This window comes from Colobus angolensis, unplaced genomic scaffold, assembly GCF_000951035.1.
Source record: "Colobus angolensis palliatus isolate OR3802 unplaced genomic scaffold, Cang.pa_1.0 Scaffold283, whole genome shotgun sequence".
In the NCBI taxonomy this organism is placed as follows: domain Eukaryota; kingdom Metazoa; phylum Chordata; class Mammalia; order Primates; family Cercopithecidae; genus Colobus; species Colobus angolensis.
The window spans coordinates 2152490-2176465 of record NW_012116077.1 but is presented as its reverse complement, the minus strand read 5'-3'; the positions used below and the strand labels follow the sequence as shown (position 1 = coordinate 2176465).

The 23976-nt window shown below is 42.2% G+C and overlaps 1 protein-coding gene across 1 annotated transcript; it reads right to left on the bottom strand.

Moving 5' to 3' along the window:
- Nucleotides 1-5119: 5119 nt before the first annotated feature.
- Nucleotides 5120-9495, bottom strand: BRS3 (bombesin-like receptor 3). Its single transcript, XM_011948785.1, has 3 exons — nt 8912-9495; nt 7012-7363; nt 5120-5597 (listed from the first exon to the last, which is right to left on the bottom strand). The coding sequence occupies exons 1-3, from the start codon at nt 9343-9345 to the stop codon at nt 5184-5186; spliced, it is 1200 nt and encodes a 399-aa protein (XP_011804175.1). The 5' UTR covers nt 9346-9495; the 3' UTR covers nt 5120-5183.
- Between the last annotated feature and the right edge of the window lie 14481 nt (nt 9496-23976).

Sequence of the window (23976 nt, the reverse complement as noted above, 5' to 3'; positions counted from 1 at the left end):
GCGAGGGAGACGGAAGGAAGGCGTGGGAATATTCCCTCGCGGAGGTGGCCGGGCGGGTGTCGCGAGGACGCCATCTTGGGGGAGTGGGTGGGGCGGGCAGGACAAATATCTCTGGCTTGGAGAAAACGACGCGCCTCCTTCGCCCAAAGGCCCATCCTCCGCGCAGGAACCGCGTCTTTTACTTGTTTCTTTCCGACTCCCTGGGATAGACACCGGATATTGTTCATCTTGGTGGCCTAAGCTCCTGGCACCGTCTCTGGTGTCTAATGCGGAATGAGCGAATGAATGAACGAATGAGGGGTAGAAGGGCCAACTTTTTTTTCTGGCGTCAGCCTTCTCCTTTATCGCTCTCATACCTTCCTCTGGCTGAAGTTTGACTCCATGGGAAGGATGGGAGGGGCAGCAGTTGCCTGCCTCTTGTACTGCAGGATTCAGTGGCGCTCGAGCTTCGAACTTGAAACTTAAACATAAATGTAAACATCCCAGTGTAAACACCAGCTCTACTGGCCGGCAAACTCCGCTTCTTTGTCATTCTTTTAGAAAGACACAGCATACTTTTGTTCTAAACAGAACTTTGTTTTCAGGAATTACACTCATTGCTGAAAATGAAAAGGTCCATATTTTTAAGTTGGGCAAGTATTTATCCAGCCTCTACTAAGTGCAGGGTTCTGCACCGAGGCTCTGGCGACCCGGGAGTCGACAAGACAGGCACAACTCAGGGGAGACAGAATTAGGATGGTTGGCAAATGACAGATATGAGATGCTGGAGGTCAGCAGTTCTCAAACTTTTTGGTCCCAGGTCCTCTTTACACTAAAACATTGAAGACCCCAAAAAAGTTTGTTTGTGGATTATACTTACCAATATTTCTGCACAAAAATTAAAGCGGCCGTTAAAAAATATTAATTCATTTAAAATAATGAGGAACTCATTAGTGTAACCATAAATATCACAACCCAGGCTTGAGGATGGGGAAAACCTTCCCAGAAGAAATAATTTCACTATTCCAGTGACCTTCACTTCTAAACATAGCAGTTGAGTACTACTTCTAGAAAATCCTGGCTCCCCACGTACCCGCTGTGTGAATCTATGGTTTCAACGATAACAATAGTTTTTAATAGTTTGGGTTAGTTTTTTTTTTAATAATATTTCTTTTTCATGAAGTTCGCGTTCTGGTAGGAACTCGAAGAACTGAATTTGTGTGCATTTTTATGATACAGGTAATGTGAGTTTTATTAGGCTTAAACTTTGCTAAATATTTTTTCCTGGATCCAAAAATAGCATACAGCTGTTTTCAGCAATGTGTTATTGAGCTCACGTTTCATTCCCGAGTTCACAGGATAGGTGACAATATGTGACACCATCCTACTGCACATGTCATTGAGTGCCGCTTTACTACAACCGTCTTTTGAGCAGGTGACTGAAAGGGTTTCTTATGCTTATGCCCCATGTCACCCAACCATCCTGGCCCAAAGGCTGCCCAGGGCCTGTGTGGTGACCTGGCAGAGTGGCTCTGCATTCTAGGCTGGATTTGACTGACTGAGCCAGTAAGAGCCTCTCCCGGGAAGTTTGAGTATAGAACATACAGAGATGTAGTCAGAGTAGCAAAGAAGCAAGGAGATACACCCAGGGAAGGTAAAAGGCAGAACAGAGGCCTGCTATGGAGAAGTTCCCCACGGAGGAGCAGCTGAAGCAGCGAAGGAGAGTCACTGAGTCAACATACTAGTTAGATAGTAGAGAAGTAAACACATTGTACTTGTAGTGGCATTCTGTTTGGTCGTGAGATCTGACAGTTCTAATTGCACCATGCTGTGGTCTCTATGAGGCCTGGTTCCTATTTTTTCTCATTTCCCTGTGTATTCATAGAATAACTCCCTAGTGACTGAGGTAATCTGAAAGCATCTTTGTCTCTGTGACCTTTTTCAAGTTTTTTTTTTCTTGCAAGTTATAGAAACACTTGAGGTAACAAAAAAAGGGGGGTGGGTGGGTTATGAAGATAGGCGTGGCTACTGAAACTCCGGGACTGCAATGTAGATGGGCCACATAAAGGGATGCTGGACCTAGGAAGAATCTACATAGCTGACTTCTCTTTGAGTATGGAGTATGTGCTTCATTCTTCTCTCTGACCTTTTTTTTTTTTTTTTTTTTGAGAGGAAGTCTCGCTCTGTCACCCAGGCTGGAGTGCAGTGGCAGGATCTCGACTCACTGCAAGCTCCACCTCCCGGGTTCACGCCATTCTCCTGCCTCAGCCTCCCGAGTAGCTGGGACTACAGGCACCCGCCACCGTGACCGGCTAATTTTTTGTATTTTTAGTAGAGACTGGGGTTTCACCGTGTTAGCCAGGATGGTCTCAATCACCTGACCTCGTAATCCACCCATCTCGGCCTCCCAAAGTGCTGGGATTACAGGCGTGAGCCACAGCACCTGGCCTCTCTCTGACCTTTGTATGGGGTGATCTGTGTTGTATTTCTGCCCTAATAGGCCACATCCTTCTTGGTGGATAAATATACATTAACCTATAAAAGCAGAGACTGCACTCCAGATAGGACTCACTTATCTGGCCTAGGAACTCTTTCTGAAAAATTACTGAACTATACCAAATCAGATTTTTTAAAAAAAAATGGTCCCTTCTCACACACCGGGGCCTATCATGGCGGGGGAGGGGGGGAGGGATTGCACTGGGAGTTATACCTGATGTAAATGACGAGTTGATGGGTGCAGCACACCAACATGGCACAAGTATACATATGTAACAAACCTGCACATTATGCACATGTACCCTAGAACTTAAAGTATAATAATAATAAAAAAGAAAAAAAAAGAAAAAAAAATGGTTCCTTCAAGCCCACTCTGTCCAGGAATTTTCCTATCCCCACATCCCGTAATCTCAAGACTTAGTGGAAATAAAAAGACTCTGTCTTTCTGACAAAAAGATTGAATTCCTGACCTAAGTTGACTCAAACTGCAGAAATTCTGCAAACCCAAATTTGCTGTTTTCAGCAGAAATGCCAGTGGTAAGTGTTTTGTAGTGCTTTCACCTCAATGACGAAGACTTACCTGCTGGACATTTTGGTTATGCCTAACTTTTTGACTGTGTTTTCATGCTTTGTGGAGTATTACTCTATTATAGTCCGTATTTTAAGTCTTGGGTCAGGGAAGACCCCGAGCAAAATTGAGATGTATACAGAATTTATTTTGCATATGTCCCACCTATCCCTGCCATTTAGAGTTCTCTCCAAAGAAATGAAATCTTCCGTAGAAACATTTCTGGAACCACAATAGGCAGTGTGAAAAAAGTTGTGACTATTAGGGACTACTTGTAAGGTTAGCTGTGACAAGGATAATCTGTTGAAAAAGAGACCACCCTCTCAAAAATCAAAGCAAAGCTGTGAATTTTAAACCAACCACAACTACAGATGGAAGGAGGCTGATGCCCTACACAGCCGTTTAGGGAGTTACATCCCTAACTCACCTAAGGATTGCTGAGAATGAAAACAAAAAAGTTATTTGAGTTCTAGTTTTATGAACTTCCAAAAAGCTCTCTTCACTTTTGTATTCTGGTACTTCTATCAAGTTATATCTGAAAAGTTATTAGAGTTTAGGAGAGTAAAGATGTAATTTTTACTCAGAGTGAGGAAAATAATAAGATTGTTTTAGGGCTCTGTGACTTGAAAGTAACATCTTGGGTTTAAAATGGGTTCCATTATATTCTGTCAGAAATATTGATTTTAGAATATAAAGTTACAGAGAGTCATTTAAAACTTTATTTCATATTTATTTGTTTTTCCACACTTATTACAGTGTCCACTTTAAAACAATACTAATACAGTATCACACCCCCCCCCCACTTTAAGTAAACCAATTTTACAGAAAGTTGAAGTCTAATGTTAATACGTATTACCTTTTGGAGCCACATCATTAGCAAAAGTTCACGACTCCACAAGCCATTTAAAGAAAGCTCAACGTTACCAAAAGCACACTCAAACATTAAGTTTTTTTTTAATACAAATTTACCTGTAGTGCCAAACATATATTTAAACTTGCTCCAAAATGTTTTCTGAAACCACAGATTTAAATCTGACATGTCTATTGACAACAGTTTAAAACATAATAATAATAATTGTTAACAAGCGAATGATGTTAGCAGGTAGGAGCACAGGATAGAAAATCAGAGCTTTCCATCTGATTTCCATGGGCAGAGATTAATTAGACCATACACTTACAGGACTTAGGCACCCATCAGGTTTAATAAAGTCAACCAGGAAGATGATCTGATCACAATTGCACACCCAGGGGTTAGGGATTTCATGTGGTACTTCTGCATGTTTTTAGAAAGAGGGCACTGCTTACCAGAAAGAAATGAATTTCTGTAAAGGAAGAATTTCAGACACTGTGGCAGGTTTGCAGATTTTTCAACAGGGGTCCTCAAATGACACCATAAACATGGCCACTTATTCTGCCTATGAATAAGGCAAGTTCTTAATAGTATTTGTGAATGATAACTTAGCCCAGTTATTAATCCATGGCAGTTGTAAGTGTTGAAACTACCTTAAGTCAGTAAGTGTTGACCCAGTAAGGCAAGCAGTGTGCCCCAGATCCTTACTCAGTGCTTTGTACTCGCTGACTCCAAAACATTCTCATTTCAACTGCACAGATTCAGCTGCAATGGAATAGAGATGAATGGAAAAGGGCAGCCATTCTGTGAAGGTTTATTTTTAAGCAAATAGCATAAGAGATGCTTTATCTCTTTTGTGATCCCCTTTTCACATACAAAGTATCTCTAGATTTACACCACACAGTAAACACAAACACAATTTTATGCAAATCACAGTATATGAGGAATTAGAAGCATCACAGATGTGATTACACAACAAATGAGATTTTTAAGTTTCATCTTGTTTGTTACATCTTCCTTCCCATTCGACTTCCCTTACTATTCACTGGCATATATAAACTTGTCCTTCTGCACTTAGTGGGGCTTCATTTTATTTAGAAAGCCTGATGACATTACTCTTTGTACTTTGAAGAAAGTAATGATTTGTCTTTTACTTACTTATAGGGATCCTTCACTCCTAAGATTTCAACACACTTTTGAAACAACAAAAATCTGGACATCATACACCTACCCACAATTTAGAGTTGGATACATACGCTGGGAGGAGAAACAGCTTTTTTCATTGAAAAGCTAGACTCTGTCCTCTGCCTGCTTCACACTACACCCAGTGAATGAGGTCACACTAATTTCAGACATCTGTGTGTTCCCAGTGCCCGGGACCCTTCCCATCACAGCCAGGGTGGTAAGAGAGGTGTCAGCAACAGGAGGCTCAGGCCGCTCTGCCTTGCAACAGAACAACTGAGCTTTAAAATGCTTCTGGAAAGTTTTGCTCAGCCAGTAGAGAGCAAAGGGGTTTACGCAAGAATTGCTGAAAGCCAGAACCCGAGAGAAAATGGTGAAAATGAAATGCATGGCAGAGGGGTCTACATGGGTTTGAGAAGTGAATGAATGGTAGAGGTACAGGAGGTGATTTGGCAACCAGCAGAGGGCAAACAGAGCCACCAACACCAATACCGTTCTGGCAATTCTCTTCCGGGATTCAATCTATAGGGGGAAGAAACATAGCAAAAAAAAAAATCATTTAGCAGTAAGAGATTTAAAAAAGTTTTTCTATAAATTTACATAGAAATTTACAGTTAATTACAGCTGATTTCCCTTTGAACATGCATTTGTATGCTAACTGCCTGGGATGTGCAGGAAGTCAGCCTGTGACTATATAACACAGCAAGTCAATTGGCATGGTAACCTCTGATCCTGGACTCATTAACTCTAATTCAGATATACCTTCCCCCCTAATTTCGAGATACTCTAGGATATCTGCAGTTAACTCAAAGAATGCCGTGGAATTCTCCAAAATTTAATGTAACTGAAAACAGAGAGATGCTATAGAAAACTGCTTTCACTGCATCAGCAGAAGCTGGCTAGGTCAGAATATTCTTTTGAGGTCTATGAAAGTTGCCAAGCTTGTATCTAAAGTTGTTTTTACTCTATAGGAATTCTAACCATATAGTCAAAGAAATAAACCCAAAATATGCTGTTCTTTGTATGCGAATATAATCCTACCTACATCTAATAATAAGAGAAATGAGCTAAGTTAGGTGAATATATAGCCCGTGGTCACAAAGCAAAGGTAACTGGTTCACATGGGCATTAAATATGCAACTTCAGTCTCATGAGCACCATTGTTAAACTAACTGAATGGACTAGCTCTAAAAAAGGCACAGTTTTTCTGTGTACTGATCAAGGGGTAAATGGAATCATCTCTCCCCCTTCCCCAGAAGTTAGAAAAATATTTTTAATTAAATGGAACTATGTTTTGGCAACATTCCTTTTATTCTGCCCATATTTATGAGAGGGGGGCACACCTGGCTCTTGCAGTGCTCTTAATCAAGCTTCTGTGAGTCACCGTGTTCTTGTGCTACTTGCATTCCACTCTTTCCCCTCCCTCCTCCCCACCTCAGTTTGCTCATCTCTGTGTAAGTGGTTTGCATTGAATAGTGTTATGGATTCTTGCCAGTTCTATATGCTATGTGTTTTTATTCTGTTACACTTTCTAAAACAAAAGATGCTTTTCTTCGTAGTATCATCTTATGCAGTGTTCCCCACTATTCCATAGGGTAAAAAATTTTGACTACTTGTCCCTTCTCTAATAGTAATAGTCCTCCCATTTATTGAAATACTTACTCGGCACCTAAGCATCTCATCTATATCATCTAGTAATCATCTTCATTTTACAGATGAGGAAACCAAGGCTCAGAAAGGTTAGGTAACTTGCTCAAGATTGCTCAGCTATTATGTGATAGAGCTGGGATTCAAACTGGAGCCTATGCTCACAACAAAAATACTACACTGCAATTGCATTTATACACAGGAAGATACATAGTTACTCACTGTGCAAAAGTAGGAACTTCACTTCTAAGTTCAAACTAGATTTGCATGAGTACTGATTAATACATACCTGCTTACGGGCATGGCTTTGTTCCTCAGTAGGTATGTTCAGGGTGCTTTTATAAAGGGTCCTAGCAATCAAAGAATAATAGACAGAGATAATAGAGAGTGGAATAATGTAGAACACTAAGAAGCACAGCAGAGAATGTATTTCTTGCAAGAGCTTCTTAGAGACAGGATAAGAGGTACACGATTCAAATGTCATATTTTTGTTGGGATCTCGAAAAGTATATACATTTGAAAATATAGCCTCAGGTAGAGCAAATATCATAGACACGATCCAGACGCAGCCAGCTTTTATACAAGTCTTCAGGATGGCATTGGAGGGCTGTCGCTCAAGTGGCTTCACAACTGCCTTGTATCTAGAAACACATAATCAGAGGCAAGGTCCAAATAAATGTCAAAGTTACCAAATTTTAGGGTGAGAAGTTGCCTTAGTGGTCATCCAGTTCTACCCTGCATGCATATGTATATAACAAAGTCAACATTAACTAACTAGAATTGGCTATGGTTTTAAATGCACATAATACATCCCAATATTTTTATTTATGCTAATCACCTTTTCCATTATTCACTCCTATGAGATATTCCAGATTTGCAATTTTATGTATAGACTATTTAGGACAAATAAACATTTATCAGCATGATTTCATGTGTGATTCACCACCTGGGTATTACCTTAAGTGTTCTAAAAGACTTCCTTTTGTATAAGTGACTGATGTTAAACTGAATTAATTTTCCTTTCTTCATGAGTGAACAGTTATCAACCTTCCTAGAGAAGAATTCCAAGGGTTTATGTGGTAAAGAGGAGAGTATTAATTTCTTCCCTGTTTATAAGTGTTAATTCGTTGCCCAAGCTGATCAGTGGACAGATTTAGGGCGAGGCAAAGTTGCAATCAGAAGTCCTGTGCTGTTACAGAGATGCCTCCTCATTCAAACAAATCCACCTTAAAATCTATAGTCATTAAGCCAGTCTGCCCTCAAATAGAATATAAGACCAGTCAAAGCAAAAATCTTAAAAAGACACAGGGAAAGGTTTTCCTCCTCTCAGATTCTAGAATCTGAAGAAGCTATTCCTTTGGGTACTGCCAAACATCGATTACTTACAGGCTTCTTTTAGGCTTTTTAAAGCATCACTTTTAACATTTGGAGCCTCAAATTTTTTCATGTTTTTACAGTTATTCTACAATAGGAACACAGAAAAACAGAGTATTTGGACTGAAAATATCCTAACACAGAATCTGAACACCCTGACTGCAAGAGGATCTCACACGCTCGCTCCACAGAGCTCTAAAAGTCAACCAAGATTAATTTATTTCTCTGGAAATGATAATGTCACTGAATGCCTATAGAGAAAACAAATAGAATTACGTGATGACATTATACTAAGTTACCAGGGAGCTGAAAACCTCACCGTTTTTCTGCCATTAGCTAATTTGATGAATTTCAAATAAATTAGATGCTTGTGTCTTTTTACCACTCTTCCGAGATACAGTAATGCATATGTGGTCAATTTCACACCTATGCTGGTTTTCATGTTGACTATATTGCACCACTAGGCTGCACTAATGTATAAAGCATGAATTTTTTTTCTTTTACACCTGGAACAATTTGCTTTACTTAATAAACTGGAGAAAAATAAAAACCCCGTTCAGTATATTTTCGAGCAAACAATAAAAATAAATTATCCATAAAGCATGCAATTTTAACTTCTCCTCCATGCTAACACAGAAATTTTAACATTCTTACACTAACTTTTATTTTAAATGCCACCAGATTTTCCAATCTCACATCCACGTTACAGAGTGTGAGAAAAGCAGAATAGTAGCCAGTAAATGCTAAGTACAAGCTTTCCTTTCTTTTTGCCCAATTTCACATCCTGGCAAATATAACAGAGAAAAGAAACTCACCTGTCAGCGCTGAGAATTGTTAACGTGAACACTGACACACCAACAGAAGTGAGCCGGATGAAAGAGAGCACCTTACAACCAATTCTTCCGAACAGCCATCCTTCTGCAAGGTAGTGGGTTGCATCCACTGGCACACAAGTTAGCAGAAGTAAAAGATCTCCAAAAGCCAGGCTGGTGATGAAAATATTTGGAACTGTTTGCATGGATTTGGTCTTGAAAAAGACTTTGATGAGAATAGCATTTCCAAGGATGCCCACTGAAATGATCACAGCATAAGTAATATAGATGGCACACAATGCTTCTATTCCTGGAGAGTTGTCCCCGCTCCGTCCTTTATTTGTGTTATCGTTAGAAACCACAGAGCTTGATGATTCTGTGTCATTTGTGATGGAAATTAAAGTCTGATTAGGTGAGTGAGGCTGCCTTTGAGCCATTTCTTCTGAAGACTGTGTCTTTAATATTTCTTCTTCTCAGTTCAAATGCAGTTGATTGTCACGTCCAATGCCTACGTCTAGTAATGAGATGGTATTAGGAGAACAGAACAGAACAGAATGGAAAGAAAATCCAAGACATCCGGATACTCCTTTGCTTCAGTTCTGTGTGTCTCCCAGCATGCTTGGCTAAATGCTTACCCATCTGGCACTGAAGAGTAGGAGGTGGAGTTTTATTGGCGTGTCCTGTCATAAGGAGAGGGAGGGGGCTGGGGAAATGCTCTGCAGTTGCTTATTCTTCCCTGTTGGGGAATCTTGGGACCAACTAGACCTTATTAAATCATCTTATTGATTATTAGAATCACCCTGTTGTCATGTCTACTCAGGATGGTCTATATAGGTTTTGTCAATATTTTTTTAGAAAAAACCCATTTATCCCCCTGCAATCGCATGGTAGTCTAGTGCATTTTCATTTACATGATAAATAAGTGTAGGTGTCCCCTGAAGCACAGCCTTGAACCCATTCCTCAAAATTTAATATCAGAAAGATAGTGAAGCAACAAATCATTTACACTTTGACAGGGTTGATGTCACCTCCAAAGAGTGATAATTCAGGTCACTTGGGCTTAATACCTAGCTCTGTCACATGGTAAACCCCAACTTTGCTATTATTCAGACTGTGCTGTACAGTATCAAAACAACCTTTTTAATTTTTTTTGTTTTTTTTTTTTTTTTGAGATGGAGTCTCACTCTGTCACCCAGGCTGGAGTGCAGTGGCTCGATCTCGGCTCACTGAAACCTCCACCTCCTGAGTTCAAGCAATTCTCCCGCCTCAGCCTCCCGAGTAGGTGGGATTACAGGCGCCTGCCACCATGCCCAGCTAATTTTTGTATTTTTAGTAGAGACAGGGTTTCACCATGTTGGCCAGGCTGGTCTCGAACTCCCGACCTCAGGCAATCCGCCCGCCTCGGCCTCCCAAAGTGCTGGGATTACAGGCATGAGCCACCATGCCCGGCCAAAACAACCTTTAAGAGATGAAAAATCCAGGCACAGCACCAGTTGCTTTGTCTCTAAATGTCCTAATAAAACCACTTTTACTGTTTGACGGTCTGTTTTAATGCCATGTTTTTTTTTTTAAAGGGCTGTTTAGGATTTTTCTCTCTAGAAATGGTTAAAGGGAACCTAACCTTCCTTATTCCAAAACAAAACAATACAGAACATCACTGCTCAAGCTCCTGACACAAAAGAACTTTTAAGAATGAAAATCATTATTTGCAGATGAAGAAATGCCATCGGTGACTTCGGGGATGATGGGCATGTAGATGATGTTTACATCAATTGAAAGAAGTACACATTTAAGGCAATCACCTCAGTACCAGCCAGATAAGCTACTTTTTACAGAAAACATAACCATGTGTTTTATATGTATGTGTTCGTGGGGGGGGGGGGGGCACTGTCCGGGAGCAGGAGGCTAGCAGTTGGAGTGTAGTTAGTAATTGGGGCTGCTAAGAAATATTCTCTGAAATTATCAAATGCATAATGTCTCAGCTAGAAACTGTGTAGTGAGGTGTTCATAAATATAACCATATTAGAAAGTAGTCTGGGGAGCAAAATGAAAAAGAGCAAAGTATTTGGCTAGCTAGTGAACAGGGGGAACAACAAAGGTTGTTCTTTAGACTTAGTAGGGGCAACCAGTTCTTCAGAGAAAGTGAAGTGGATGAATTGAATCAATTACCTGCATAATTTCATGAAGGGTGGAAGACAGATGTGGTTTAAGTCCCCCAAACCACACCTATCCCCCACCCTTTATAAGTTATCGCCACAGCTTGAATCACTCAGCTAAATAACTGCCTTTGATGGGAATGGGGGTGCAGGGAGTGTTTGCATAAACCCAAGTTCCTAAGCTTTCAGATATACACACTTTAGTAATTTCATACACTGGGCAGGTTCTTTAAGATTGTCTCTACAGAAAAGGGCTCCTTAAAGCGTTCACATGTTGTTCTCAGCAAACTGATGATAAAATCTCCCTCGGAATCCTGTGTATCATTTACCAAGGAGCAAACCATGGCTCACTATTCACACCACAGCCGATCTCCACGCAGCACTGTTTTGTAAGTTCTGTAATGCTTGCATGTGATTTCTGAGATTATCTGAATTCCCAAATCTCATGCTTTCAGCAGGCTGCAGCCACTGGAATACTTTTTCTTCTCCCTCTTCCTTCTGATCAGGAGCGGTCAGGAGAGAGTAGTTGTGTTGGAGTAATACTGAAGCAGTGGGGGTCTTAGATCTCTAGAATTCCAGGATCCCAGAATATCAGAGATGGAAGTGACCCTAGACATGACAAAATCAAATACTCTCATTTTGCAGAGGCAGAAATGAGGTCCAGAGTAGGGAAAGTATCTTACCCAAAGTCTCACAAGTTCTCAACAGAACTGATGAAACACAGATTCTCTTTGGCTTCTGAAAGGTTAAAAATCAGTGACAAGAGATGAAAAACACTCAGTTCCTGACAATGAGCCATATTTGCTCATTTGGCATTGTAGGCTTAGGTTTTCTGCGTGTTCTATTAACCAAAGAACAAGAGATTTCCAGGCTAACCAGTGATTCATGATAGATAATTTAAATGCATTTGCTTTTATATCACTTTTACAACCTTAGAGTTCACTCGCAAAAGATAACCATGTCTTGTTAATCATTTTTAGGTAGGCACTTGGCCTATACAAAATTATGAAATCCTTTTTTGTTTTTAGTACTTAAGTAGTCAATATTATCATCCAAGATTTTCAAAACAACTACCTGGTTCTAGATTAAGGAATTATAATACAATCCTAACGCAGCTTTTTAACTCAAAAAAGTATTAGAAGTTGGATGAGTAAGTTACCAATTTTCTGAAGTTGTGTTTTCTGGTTCACAGCCCAATTTAGTTGGTATTGTGAAAATGTTTTTTTAAATCTCTAAGGAGTTGGGTGTCTAAGGGTGCTGAAGTACCTCTACCTCTCAGGTGGTGGGGAGAGGGGTTAGAAAGCAGCTGCTAGAGAGAAGCTGCCAATTTGGTTCTAAGATTCTCGGCCACCGGTAAACAGGACAGCGGTTCTCAAATTTTGGTTTCCCCCAGAATCATCAGGAAGGCTTATCAAAACACAGATTGCTGGGTCTCACCTCCAGAGCTTCTGATTTGGTAGGTTTGGAGTGGGACCTGAGTATGTGCATTTTGAACAAGGTCCCAGGTGATGAGGATGCTGCTGGTTGGGACCACACGCTGAGAACCACTTAGGATAGAAATAATTCAGTTCTTCCAAGAGGATCATGGGGTTTCTTTTCCTGATACTGAGGTGCAACAGATATTTCTGTGGGTCTTCATTAAAGAAAAAAGTATTCTCTGCTGTGATAGATATGTCCAAAACCTTCCTGGAGCTGGCTGTCCTCCCTATATATCTCAATCCCTGGTAAGCCAGATTCACTGAACTCTTGGGCACCTATGCCCAAATCATCCGGGGAGCTTGGGGTGATCTCTCTAATGGGAGAAATATGAAGTGCATAAACTTTTTGCCTCTTACTCAATTTCAAAATCTGTTTGTATATTTAAGAACTGAAAATTGAATGACCAGAGCTCTCAATCTTTAAGTCTCTAATGACCACAGTTTCTTCTTTTATACTTTTGCACTAGGAAGTCAGATGGATTTCTTTGTTATAGATTAATTGGGTTAGATCAATTATAGGATAATATAATTCGACATGTGGGTGTGTTTGAAGCTATGTAATAATTATTTCTGTTGTCACAGAGTTCTCTTTCATTACTTCTGGTCCTAAAACCTGATTGGTACAGTTTCATATTCCAAGGGCAGCTTACTATTCAGAATGGCCTCTGCAGAGACCAGGTAAAATAAATACAACTGTGCCATGGAATAGTTGTACTATTCTACTCTACATGGTAGAGTAGAAAGCCAAGAGGTAGAAGCAAAGAGTAGAAATTCCAATCGAATCTTTGAAATTTGAAATGGAATTTTTTGTTAAAGGCAAATTCTTGTCATGATTAAACTTAATGGCTCCGCAAAAGTGGACAACCATGTAGGCTGTTGGCAGACTTAGGTGCCTTTATAGATGCCCTTATCACTGTACTTGTCCATCCACACATGCCTAATGGTGTATGCTACAATCAAGGTGAAATTCTACTATTTTAATAGATTGAGAACATTTTGTAATTACATAAAATGTTTAGGCTTCTTGCATATGTTGAAGTACAAACTATTAAGTAGATGAATTTTTCTCTTAATGCATTTCTATCTTTCTTCTCAGTAATCTTCCTTTTCCTGGAATTCTCTGCCATATCCTCAACCATGTGTACCATTCCCATGTGGCTTACTTTCGGCTTCCTAATTCTTAATCCTGTTCAGGTGCCTCAAATCAATGAAAATTATACATTTATTGTATAGCCCCACAATTTCACTTCTAGGCTTCTACCCAAAATAAATGAAAACATACATCTACACAAAGACTAGTAAGCAAATGAACACTGAAGCATTTTTTGTAAAAGCAAATGAGAACCCAAATGTCTACCTGTTATGTTAGCAAGTGGGTTAACAAAATGTGGCTTACCCAGGCAATGGAATACTACACAGCAATAAAAAAGGACAATTGATACTTATTACGACATGGATGAATCTTAAATGTATGCAATGAAAGACAACAGATATACTATATGATTCCTTAATATGAAATTTCTGGAAAAGACAAAACTATAAATTATGGACAACACACAAATAGTTGCCTGGGTCTGAAAGTTGGGGCAGGGATGACTGCTAAGCAGTACAGGAAATATTTAGGAAAGATGGAAGTATTCCAAAACTATGTGGTGTGATGATGATGGATGCATGCTTGTATACATTTATTAAAACTCAACCTGTACACTTAGAATAGGTGAATTTATTGTATATAAATTATGCCTCAATGAAGCTAAAAAATGGGGAGAATAAAAGTAAGCCCAGGGCCAGATGCCATTGAGGGATAGGGATGAGTGGGACATTTTCTAGCAAGTCTCACCTGTGCACAGGATGGAGCCGGCTCTGCCTAGTGCTGTTGCTGATCCACTGGGCATCAGGCCACCCTGCAGTCTCCACAGCCTCTGTGAGGACTAGGGCTCTTGCTCTTGGGAGATACTGAGATGAGTAAGACTTAACACCTGTCCTGAAAGAGCTTAGTGAAAGAGATAAAGGAAAGACGCAAATAGCCGGAAAATCGGAATTTCTCTGGCTGCAACACATCCTTTCTCACACATAATATTTAGCTTCCTGCAACGCCCTCACCTCAAGCACTTCTAGGAGCCCCTAACAATGAGGGTCCTGCCAGTATGTTCTCACTGGCACTGTTGCTGTCCCACCGGGTGCCCCATGCTCTGCCCTGCAGTCTCTATGTTACTTTGCCAAGACTTGTAGTCTTTTGCACTTTTCCACCAAGCACAGCAGTCCCTCTCCAGTGATCATGACTGGTTTGCTGAGCATTGCCAGTATGACAAGGTATGATAAGCCTGCAAATAAAAAATACATTCTCATTAATCTGCCATGGGGGCACATGCCTATACTCTCAGCTACTCTGGAGGCTGAGGCAGGAGGCTCGCCTAAGCCCAGGAGTTCAAGGCTGTGGTGAATGACGATCACACCACTGCACTCCAGCCTGGGTAACAACAGCAAGACCCCGTGTCTAAAAATAATAAAAAAAAAAAAAAGAAAAGAGAAGGCCAGGTGCAGTGGCTCACACCTGTAATCCCAGCACTTTGGGAAGCTGAGGCAGGCAGACCACTTGAGAACAGGAGTTTGAGACCAGTCTGGCCAACATGACGAAACCCCATCTCTAATAAAATTACAAAAATTTAGCCTGGCATGGTGGCAAGTGCCTATAGTCCCAGCTACTCAGGAGGCTGAGGTATGAGAATCAATTGAACCCGGGAGGCGGAGGTTGCAGTGAGCTGAGATCAAGCCATTGCACTCCAGCCTGGGCAAAATCTCCAGAGTGAGATTTTGTCTCAAAACAAACAAACAATCAACAACAACAATAACAACAAAAGGAGAAAAAGAAAAGAAAAAAGAAAAAAAAATAAGGTCTCATCCTTTAATAGCCAAATTATAATGGCATCAAGACCCTCCCCCATTTTTTCTAGAAAAAAATCTAGAACTATTGTTTCCCCCTTTAAACAGAGCCAAGAATCTGTAGGTTGCTTTTGCATATCCACATAGCCACAAATCAGTCCTCTACTTTATTTGATACAGTCTGCTGGGCCTCTTGAAATGTACTTCACAACTACTGACATCAAGGAGGTCTCATTTGCTGCTCTCAGTTGACTGATTCTGTTATCCCCATTTATCTATGAGGAAGCTGAAGCACAGGGCAAATCAAATTCTCAAGCTGAACCCAGGGAGCTGGCTCTGTAGTTCGTACTCATAATCACTACCCCATCAGACAGAGGTGGCCTCAACTCAGCCACCGGTTTCAACTGGTTCCAGCATAGAATGCTGACTTGATCCATCCTCATCAAGATGGTTTCCGAAGGTGTCATCTGTACTCTGTCAGACTTGGATGTCCTAAAGAAAACCTGCCTGGATTCCTGATGATTTTGACTCTCCTATGGCTTAGATGCAGCTCTTGCCTTTGAGGAGCATCCACCGAGTGTCCTGAACCAGAACCCTCTCCAGTGATCTGGACTTCAATTCTCCCTCCATGGAGGCGTCCTCTCAGGGCACAACAGTTGCTCCTTCTCTGCAGTTTGGCCTCACTGGGACCATTAGAGAGGCCATTAGACAGACATCACTTATACCTTTGACCTCAGTGGACCGGATTAGGGATCTCATTCCCTTTGCTGTCATGAGAGTCCTTCATGGATGCAAATAAGTCCCTGGATAGGACACTGGCCTGCGTTCGAGGATTCTGGGCTGGAGGCAGATTCATGCCTGAGTCAGCTCTGTTGCACTTGGCTTTTGCCTTCCCTCAGGAGACTTTCTCTCTTTGGAGGCCCTCTACCCTACCACCATTCCTCCAAGTTATCAGACCTGCCTGCGGTGTTGGAACCCTAGCAAGGGCCACAGTCTAGGCACAAACTAGAATCCACACCACAAGTGAGATAGAAGTAAATTCTATCATAGTTCAGATAAAAGAGGCCAGTTGGAGGAGCCTTGGGGATCAGGAAAGGACTCGTGGGACAGTCCATTTTTTCAGAGGAACTGAGAAGGGTTGAAGTAGGTAAAGATGAAGGACAGGGAAGAAGTCGCAAATAAGTATCAAAGACAGAGAGGTGGGAGTGTGTGGGGGCGTGTTCAGGGAATGAACAGTGCTGTGTGGCTGAAGGGTGGGTGTGGATAGGAAAGCAAGGTGAAGTAAGCCTGGCCAGGCAGGTTGACATTAACTTGTGAAAAGCACTTGAATGCCGTGGGCTGAGTCTGCAGTTCATTCAGCAGGCAATAAGAAGTTATTTCTAATCTTTGAGCAGAAGAGTGATTGGTTTGGACCCACCCCTCTCCACAATCTCGGAAGAGGTCCCAGGGGCATTCTCATATATTTTGGTTGACAATTTAGGAATGTAGCAGCCACACTACAATTGTGGTTGGGCTGTGCACTTGAGTGAACTAAAGTGGGTGTCTGGATTTGCTTGGCTCCTTTAAAAACATACGAGGCACACCTTGTCCCTCAAGAAGTGCACTGAACCATACCTAAGGGGTGTGCCATGGCAGAGTGGTTGTGTCCCTGGAATCACATCTGAACATTATTTTGACCTACTCGTCCTTCATCCCATCTTTGACCACACTGCCTCTAAGTCTTACTTAGTTTTAAGGCCTGACCTTGTTTTCCTTTCCCAGTTCCCATCTTCTAGGTCCACCCAGTACAAGCAGTGCTTGTTGGAGCATAGGGAGGGACTGGGAATGAGGGGCTTCAAAAGGTGGTTTATTGGGGCCAAGTCAACAAAAAAAAATCTGTTTGCTGGAGCTGTCTCTGGGAGAGATAAGCCACATGGTTGTGGAGGGAAGTGTTCTAGCTCAAATAAAAATAATAGCTAGGTTCAAATATGAAGAGCAAAACACATATTTTCCTTTGTCATCTAATTAGACCACACTAGCCTTGCATATAGGTGGAAGAGGTGCCACCTCAATGGCTTGATCTGAGATGGAATGACAGACACCATGTACTGAGCATCTACTGTATGCTGGGTGCTATAGGTATTCTTTATGTATGTTATCTTATTTAATCCTGAGACAGCTCTGAGAGGGAGATGATATTCTTTTGCATTTTAGAGGTGAAGAAAGAAAGCCTCAGAAGGTAAATAAATTTGATTAAGGTCATGTATGGTAAACGCACTTAAAAGCAATAGCAAGCATACCCAGAGAACCACCCTGTATAGCAGATGCACCTGAGTGTGTGTTCCCAGCTAGAGAGTGGCCAGCCTAGGGATACCTTCCTTGTCTATGAGGAACATCTGAGCCCCCTGCCTGTCCTGTGGAACACAGACCACACAGGGGCTTGGGGGCCCAAGTTTTGGGTTGCGTAAAGGTTGCCAGATGGAGGTTGTTAGGGAAAGGATGCTAAGTGAAAATGCTATATAAACTGCATGCTTTATGCAAGTAGTTGCAGTTCTCCTGCCCAGCCCACCACCACTGGACTATCTCCCCATACGTAAGCCCCAGTAAAACCCTATGTGTTTTTCACTAGCTCTGGGTCTCTTCTTCAGCCTCTGGAGCCTGGTGCCATCCCCACTGGAGTTGATAAGGGTTTGGCACGACAAGTCACACACATCTCTAAGTGGAAGAGCCAGAGTTCAAATCCAGAGCTTTCTAGTACTAAGTTGCATTCTCTTTTTATTCATCTACAAGGGCAGACAAAAAAGGAAGAACCACAAGAATGAGGTGGAAGCAGGGCAAAATGAGATACACGGAATGAAGGCTGTTTATAGTTGAGTTAGTGCCGGAGCACCTTTTGTTTTTCAGTAAAGGTATCTGGTGCACGGTATAGGGGCAGGTGTGGCTGTTTAAAAGATCTACTTTCTAGAACCCTGGTCTTTCTTTTTAAGCTTATTTTTAATTTATACATAAGAGATGTACATATTTTGGGGATACATGTGAAAATTTGATGCATTCATATAATGTGTGAGGATCACATTGGTGTCATTGGAATATCTATCACCTTCAATTTTTTTTTTGTTTTTGAAACGGAGTCTTGCTCTGTCACACAGCCTGGAGTACAGTGGCACAATCTTGGCTTACTGCAGCCTCCGCCTCCCGGGCTCAAGTGATTCTCCTGCCTCAGCCTCCTGAGTAGCTGGGACTACAGGCACCCGCCACCATGCCCAGCTAATTTTTGTACTTTTTTTTTTTTTTTTTTTTTTTTTTTTTAGTAGAGACGAGGTTTTACCATGTTGGCCAGGCTGGTCTCGAGCTCCTGACCTCAAGTGATCCGCCTACCTCAGCCTCCCAAAGTGATGGAATTACCGGCATGAGCCAACGCACCCGGCCCCTATTTGTCTTTTCTTTATGCTAAGAACATTTGAATTATTCTCTTTTAGCTTTTTTCAAATGTACACTAGATTATTGTTAACTATGGTCACCCTAGATTAGATCTTATTTCTTCTCTCTAACTGTATATTTGTACAGATGAATCAACCTCTATTCATCCTCCCCTCCCTCTACTTTTCTGATTAGTAACCTGGATGATCTGCAACTGAGATTCTTATGACACTGACTTGGGACCTCTCAGGCCTTGGTGAGCAGTTTTGAATAGCTGGATCTGGCCTGGTTTCTATGAATCAGTCTCATATTTGTGTGTGGGGCGGGGGGTGATGAAGGAAGTAGTAGACAATAAAGCTAAGAAGCTAGAGCTTCTTACCTGGCTCTAGGAAGACATGGAAGTACATAAATCAGAGAAGATGGGATATATGGAATGGGAGGATGAGGACTGGTTATTCCTTGCTGTTTCAGGGGATTCTTCCAGATTCTCACAGCAATACTCAGACTTGCGATTCACACACCTCCAACCCCACCAAGAAACAAGAGAACTCCCCATCTAAGGAGGGAGATGAAGTGTATCTTGTAAATTATCAAGAGAAGGACATGGGCTCAAGTTTAGGAAAGGTAGACAAAAGGTAGGGCTGAAGTCATCTAAATTAAGCACAGAGGCAGAGCCACAGAAGTAAGAAAGGTAGCTTGAAGCTGAGGTCAGAATGCTGGCCTAAAGCTCCTTAAATACCCCCTACCTCAAAGCCAAGGTTGGTCATATGGACTGAGGGGTGGGACTGAATGCATAGATGGGAGACATATATTCCCAAGAGTGAGGACAGGAGGATGCCGTAGTCCAAGATACAACAGGATCTGCACTATCCCTCTCCCAGACCATGTAAACCCCTTATAGTCTGGTACAAGAGACAAGTGACTTTCCTGAGCAGTGTTTATTCCCAAAGCAGCCCTATTTTGGAAGACAGACTTCCAGTCTCTAGGGACCATGTCCATGGTGTCTTTATTACTGAGTGTTATTCGGGTGTCTAAAACACATTTCTAGTAGAAGTACAGAGGATCTGAATAATAAAACACCGCACACCATGAGACAAACTAAATATCAGTTCTAGGAAAATAAACACGTAGATGAGCTGAGTTAATAGATGTGAATAACAAAAATAGTTTGAAGCTCAGGAGATGCACACAAATTCTGTAATAATAAGAAGTGGACCATAGACTACTGACACGCAAAACAAACTGCTGTGGCATGGTGAATATGTTATTGTGCTTCAATTCACATTTTCTTTCTTTCTTTTATTGCTTCTAAGATACCTGTTTTCCCACACTCTCCACTTTTCTTTTAGCAGAGTGAGGAGGTGATGAGCTCCCTGCATCCCCTAGCACGTGTAAAAAGCCAAGGGGCCAGCTCCTTTCCATCCCCAGTGGAGAGCACCTTGCCTTGGCACCAGCAGGGGGAGTTTAGGAAGAGGTAGGACTAACCTGGGAGTTCCTTGCACAACAGGCCTTTATCACTCCAAAGCCAACCTCACCCAAGAGATAGCTTCCTACTGCAGCAAAACGCAAAAGTTTTCAATCTTCCTTCCTGTTTGCATTCAAGTATGTCTGACACATCCTCAGAGCAGTTGGCCAGGCCTGCTCCTTGAAGTGGCGTGAGACTAGGAGGCCGTTCCGTGTTCCAGGTTATTTACTGGGCTGGCTGCATGGACTTAGGTGCCAGTCTGACTCTCATGGACCTTAGCTAACTCGGGGCCCAGCTCAGACGTGAGGTTGGGGGACGAGCTTCCCCCGATTAACCTGAGGCTGGTGAACAGAGGTGGGATGAGAAAAAGGCTTCCAAACTAAGACTCCTCTATCATCATCCCTTTCCAATTTTCCTTATCTTTTAGAGCAGGGAAACAAGTTTTCCTACAAGCGCAATGAAACGAACTGTTTTAGAGATTTATCTCACATGCCCAACATGCTTGACTGCACGTCAATTTATGCAAAGTTACATAATCTCAAAGACGATCTCTTGGCAGATCTTGAAAAGGTTATATGATTGCAGCAACCGTGAGTACTAAAGAGGGATATGTTAGTGAAGCTGGGACAACAATTTGCCAATGTAGCCACTCTAGAGTCCTCTAGAGTCTAGATTGCACTTCTCACAGTCCTCGGCACTTGAAGCTCTCTGCTTCGCTCCACTTTTTCAGCTCACATTTTCTTGAAAGCATCTGTAGTTAGGGATTTACAGGGCAAGGGTACTGCATTTAAGGTAACATTTTATACTTTCTGCTGTATCTACTATGGATGAAGGAACACTATTTCTCTTGGTTTCTAAAGCAAATAAGCCAGGACTAATCCTTGAGTCTTTGGTAGTGACTCAGTGGCCTACAATGAGGGTGACTTGAGAAGGATATGTGATCATGACTTTGAGAAGCATAAAAACAGAAGCCAGAAAATAAGGATTCAAACTCTTCCTAAATGGATTCATTCTCTGCACATAAGGATCAATACTCCTTACACTCTCTCCTTTACTCTATTTTCTTCCCTCTGTTCTGTAAAGTCTAGACTGTGGGTTCTCCACACCTCACCTCTCTCTTGGGTAGATTGAGATAGGGCAGCTCCATTTAGAGCCTGATCTATTTCCAATAGAAGCAGATGTGCACTGATTATTATGGGGGCAGAACAAGGATCATCCTGCCATTACTTGATGTGCAGAAAGGCATCTCAAAAGGAGAATTAGGGGGAGTTGTGGTCCAGAGAAAGCAGGAAGAGGTGGAGGAAATGTTGCTGCCTTGTGAGGTCTAGAACCTAGTTCATGGGCCTCTGCTTCTTTGCACCTGTGGCCTCTGAAGACCTCTCCTCTCTGAGAGATGGAAATTGAATAGTTATCTTAGGGCTTCCTACGATGCTGGGAACTGAAAATACCATGAGCTTTTCCATTTTTCCAGAGCCTGATTTCTTTCCAGTAGGAGCAATTGTGCACTGATTAGAAGGGAGATGGATCAAGAGACATCCTTCCCTTGCTAGGTGGCTTGGAAGAAGCCCAGAGGGAGAATGAGTTGGATGACCCACATGGAGAGATTTGGTATTAGTCAAGAGAACAGTGGGAACAACAGAGACAGAGTCGCTGCCCTGTCCACACAAGCTGCCCCTTCATAGGGGTTGTCCATGTAGGAGGAGGCTTAATGTGAAGACCAGATAGGGGGCTCTGACATTAGTCCTCCACACTATGATAGAAACATTGGAGAACATGTGTCAGCCCCGAACACAGGGTGTAGGAGATCCCTTTTGTGGGATACAGCAGCTGTGTTCTTCCCTTTACAGAGGCAGCCGCCTGGAATTACTCACAGCTTTTCTATCATCCTCAAGCTTTAACTATGTGGAAGCATAAGTGTGGGTGGTGATTTGTGGTAGAAAATTGTGCATCAATAGTGATCCATGCTTTGTGTTGTGGGCTGGTAGGCAGCTCGGAGGTTGGTTTGCCAAAAAGGCTGCCCCTGTTTAGGGACCTCTGAAAGCATTCTGTGGTAGAAATAATAATGGGGAAGCTGTTGTCCTGTCCCTTCTAGCACATCTTTTCCAGCCCTTTTCTATTGTGCCAATAGACCCACTCACTCTATACCTACCTTCCTTTATCCCTTTACTGCTATTTATGTGTCTTTTACACAGAATCAGAGACTGGGTGTACCTAAGTTTTTTTTTTTCTTCTTCATTTTTCTGCTTTATCTTTGTCCCCAGGAAAAGCGTGTGTTGCTTCATAAGGGAAATTGATTAGTTAATGATGACTTATTTTAGGGCTTTCAAAAGGGCCCAAAGAAATAAGCACCCCTGGGATAATTGAGTATTATTTACCTTAGGACTGAATTGGCAATGATGGAACTGAAGTAGGGACAAGTAGAGAGAAAGAGTTTGACTGATTTATAATGGGCCCTGCAAATTATGCGAAGACTACAACTCATTCTGATGCTAGCCATGTTTAAGGGTGGCTGTGCCATCTCTCATTCATCTAACTTCCTTTCGCTCTCATCCCTGTCCCATTTTATAAGGACATCTCTAAAACCAAAACCAGTAAAAATGAATGAGCCCATGCTCACAAGGAATATTTCCTTTGGTTGCCGGCGTCAGCCTTTGGCCTATCTTCCTCCTTGCCTCTTTCTTCTTAATAGTTTCCACTATTTGCTACTCCTACTCATTGGCCTGGATGCCAAGGTCAAAATCTCCCTTCCTTCACTTCACCCTGCACACCCCCTTCCTCCATGCTAAGGCATTGGGAAACAGGATACCACAGGGGCAGGCTTGGGGACTGGCCTTTAGGGCCCTCCCACCCCAGGTTTGCTTCATAGTCCCATTTTCTGTGAGAGGATAGCTCTTGAGGGCTAGAATTCACTCTCTTTTTCCAAGGAGACAGTACCTTACCCCTATTGGCTATACCCAGTAGAAGAGTTGGTACCTCACACACCATAGGTGGGCCTCTCCTACTTCCTGCTAATAAGGGCTCCGCTCTTCTCTTCCTCTGGCAGCTCTTTCTGAACATTTCTAGGTTTTTCCAGCTGTAGGGCCAGCTTTACGGGCACGTGACCCGGGTAGTTACACAGGGCCCACTGCATAGAAGGGCCCTATGTTTGGTTTCACGTTCTGCTGTCATTATCTTGAAATTCTTAATAATTTTTGAACAAGGGGTCCCACGTTTTAATTTTGCCTGGGCCCTGCAAATTGTGTAGCTGGTCCTGTGTGGCTGCCGTAGCCTGAGATCAGGAAGGAAATTACACACAGTGCACTTCCTCCCTGCCAAACCAGGCCCCATGTGGGGTGCCAGATCTGTTCTTCAGAACCTTGGTTGAACAGCTCCACCAGCCTTGCCCAACCGCTGGCTGACCAGCCATGGCCCCTTCTCCAGTGCCCCTTGTTCTCTCCTCACAGGCTTTGTGTCCTGGGGCTCTTTTAGTGTAGACCTTGACCTTATCTCTTAGCAGACTTCGGTGGATGCCTTAGGTCAAGGGTGACTTTTCCCTGCTGGATAGCGTGGATGTGCATTATCTCTAACCATGGGGTCCCTGGGCTCCACTGAAAGACTGTCCCTCTCAAGGGCCAGCAGGTATCAGGGAAGAAATACACACGTGATAATTTGTGATGAACAGGGGTGCTTGGCTCAGATTTCTTGAAT

Bases quoted from the DNA above. Each gene is read 5' to 3' on its own strand.
- BRS3 (XM_011948785.1), bottom strand. From the start codon at position 9,345: ATGGCTCAAAGGCAGCCTCACTCACCTAATCAGACTTTAATTTCCATC. The intron at 7,364-8,911 runs GTGAGTTTCTTT...ATGTGTTTCTAG, and splicing joins ACAATTCTCAGCGCTGACAG to ATACAAGGCAGTTGTGAAGC. The intron at 5,598-7,011 runs GTATGTATTAAT...TTCCCCCTATAG, and splicing joins AAAGCCATGCCCGTAAGCAG to ATTGAATCCCGGAAGAGAAT.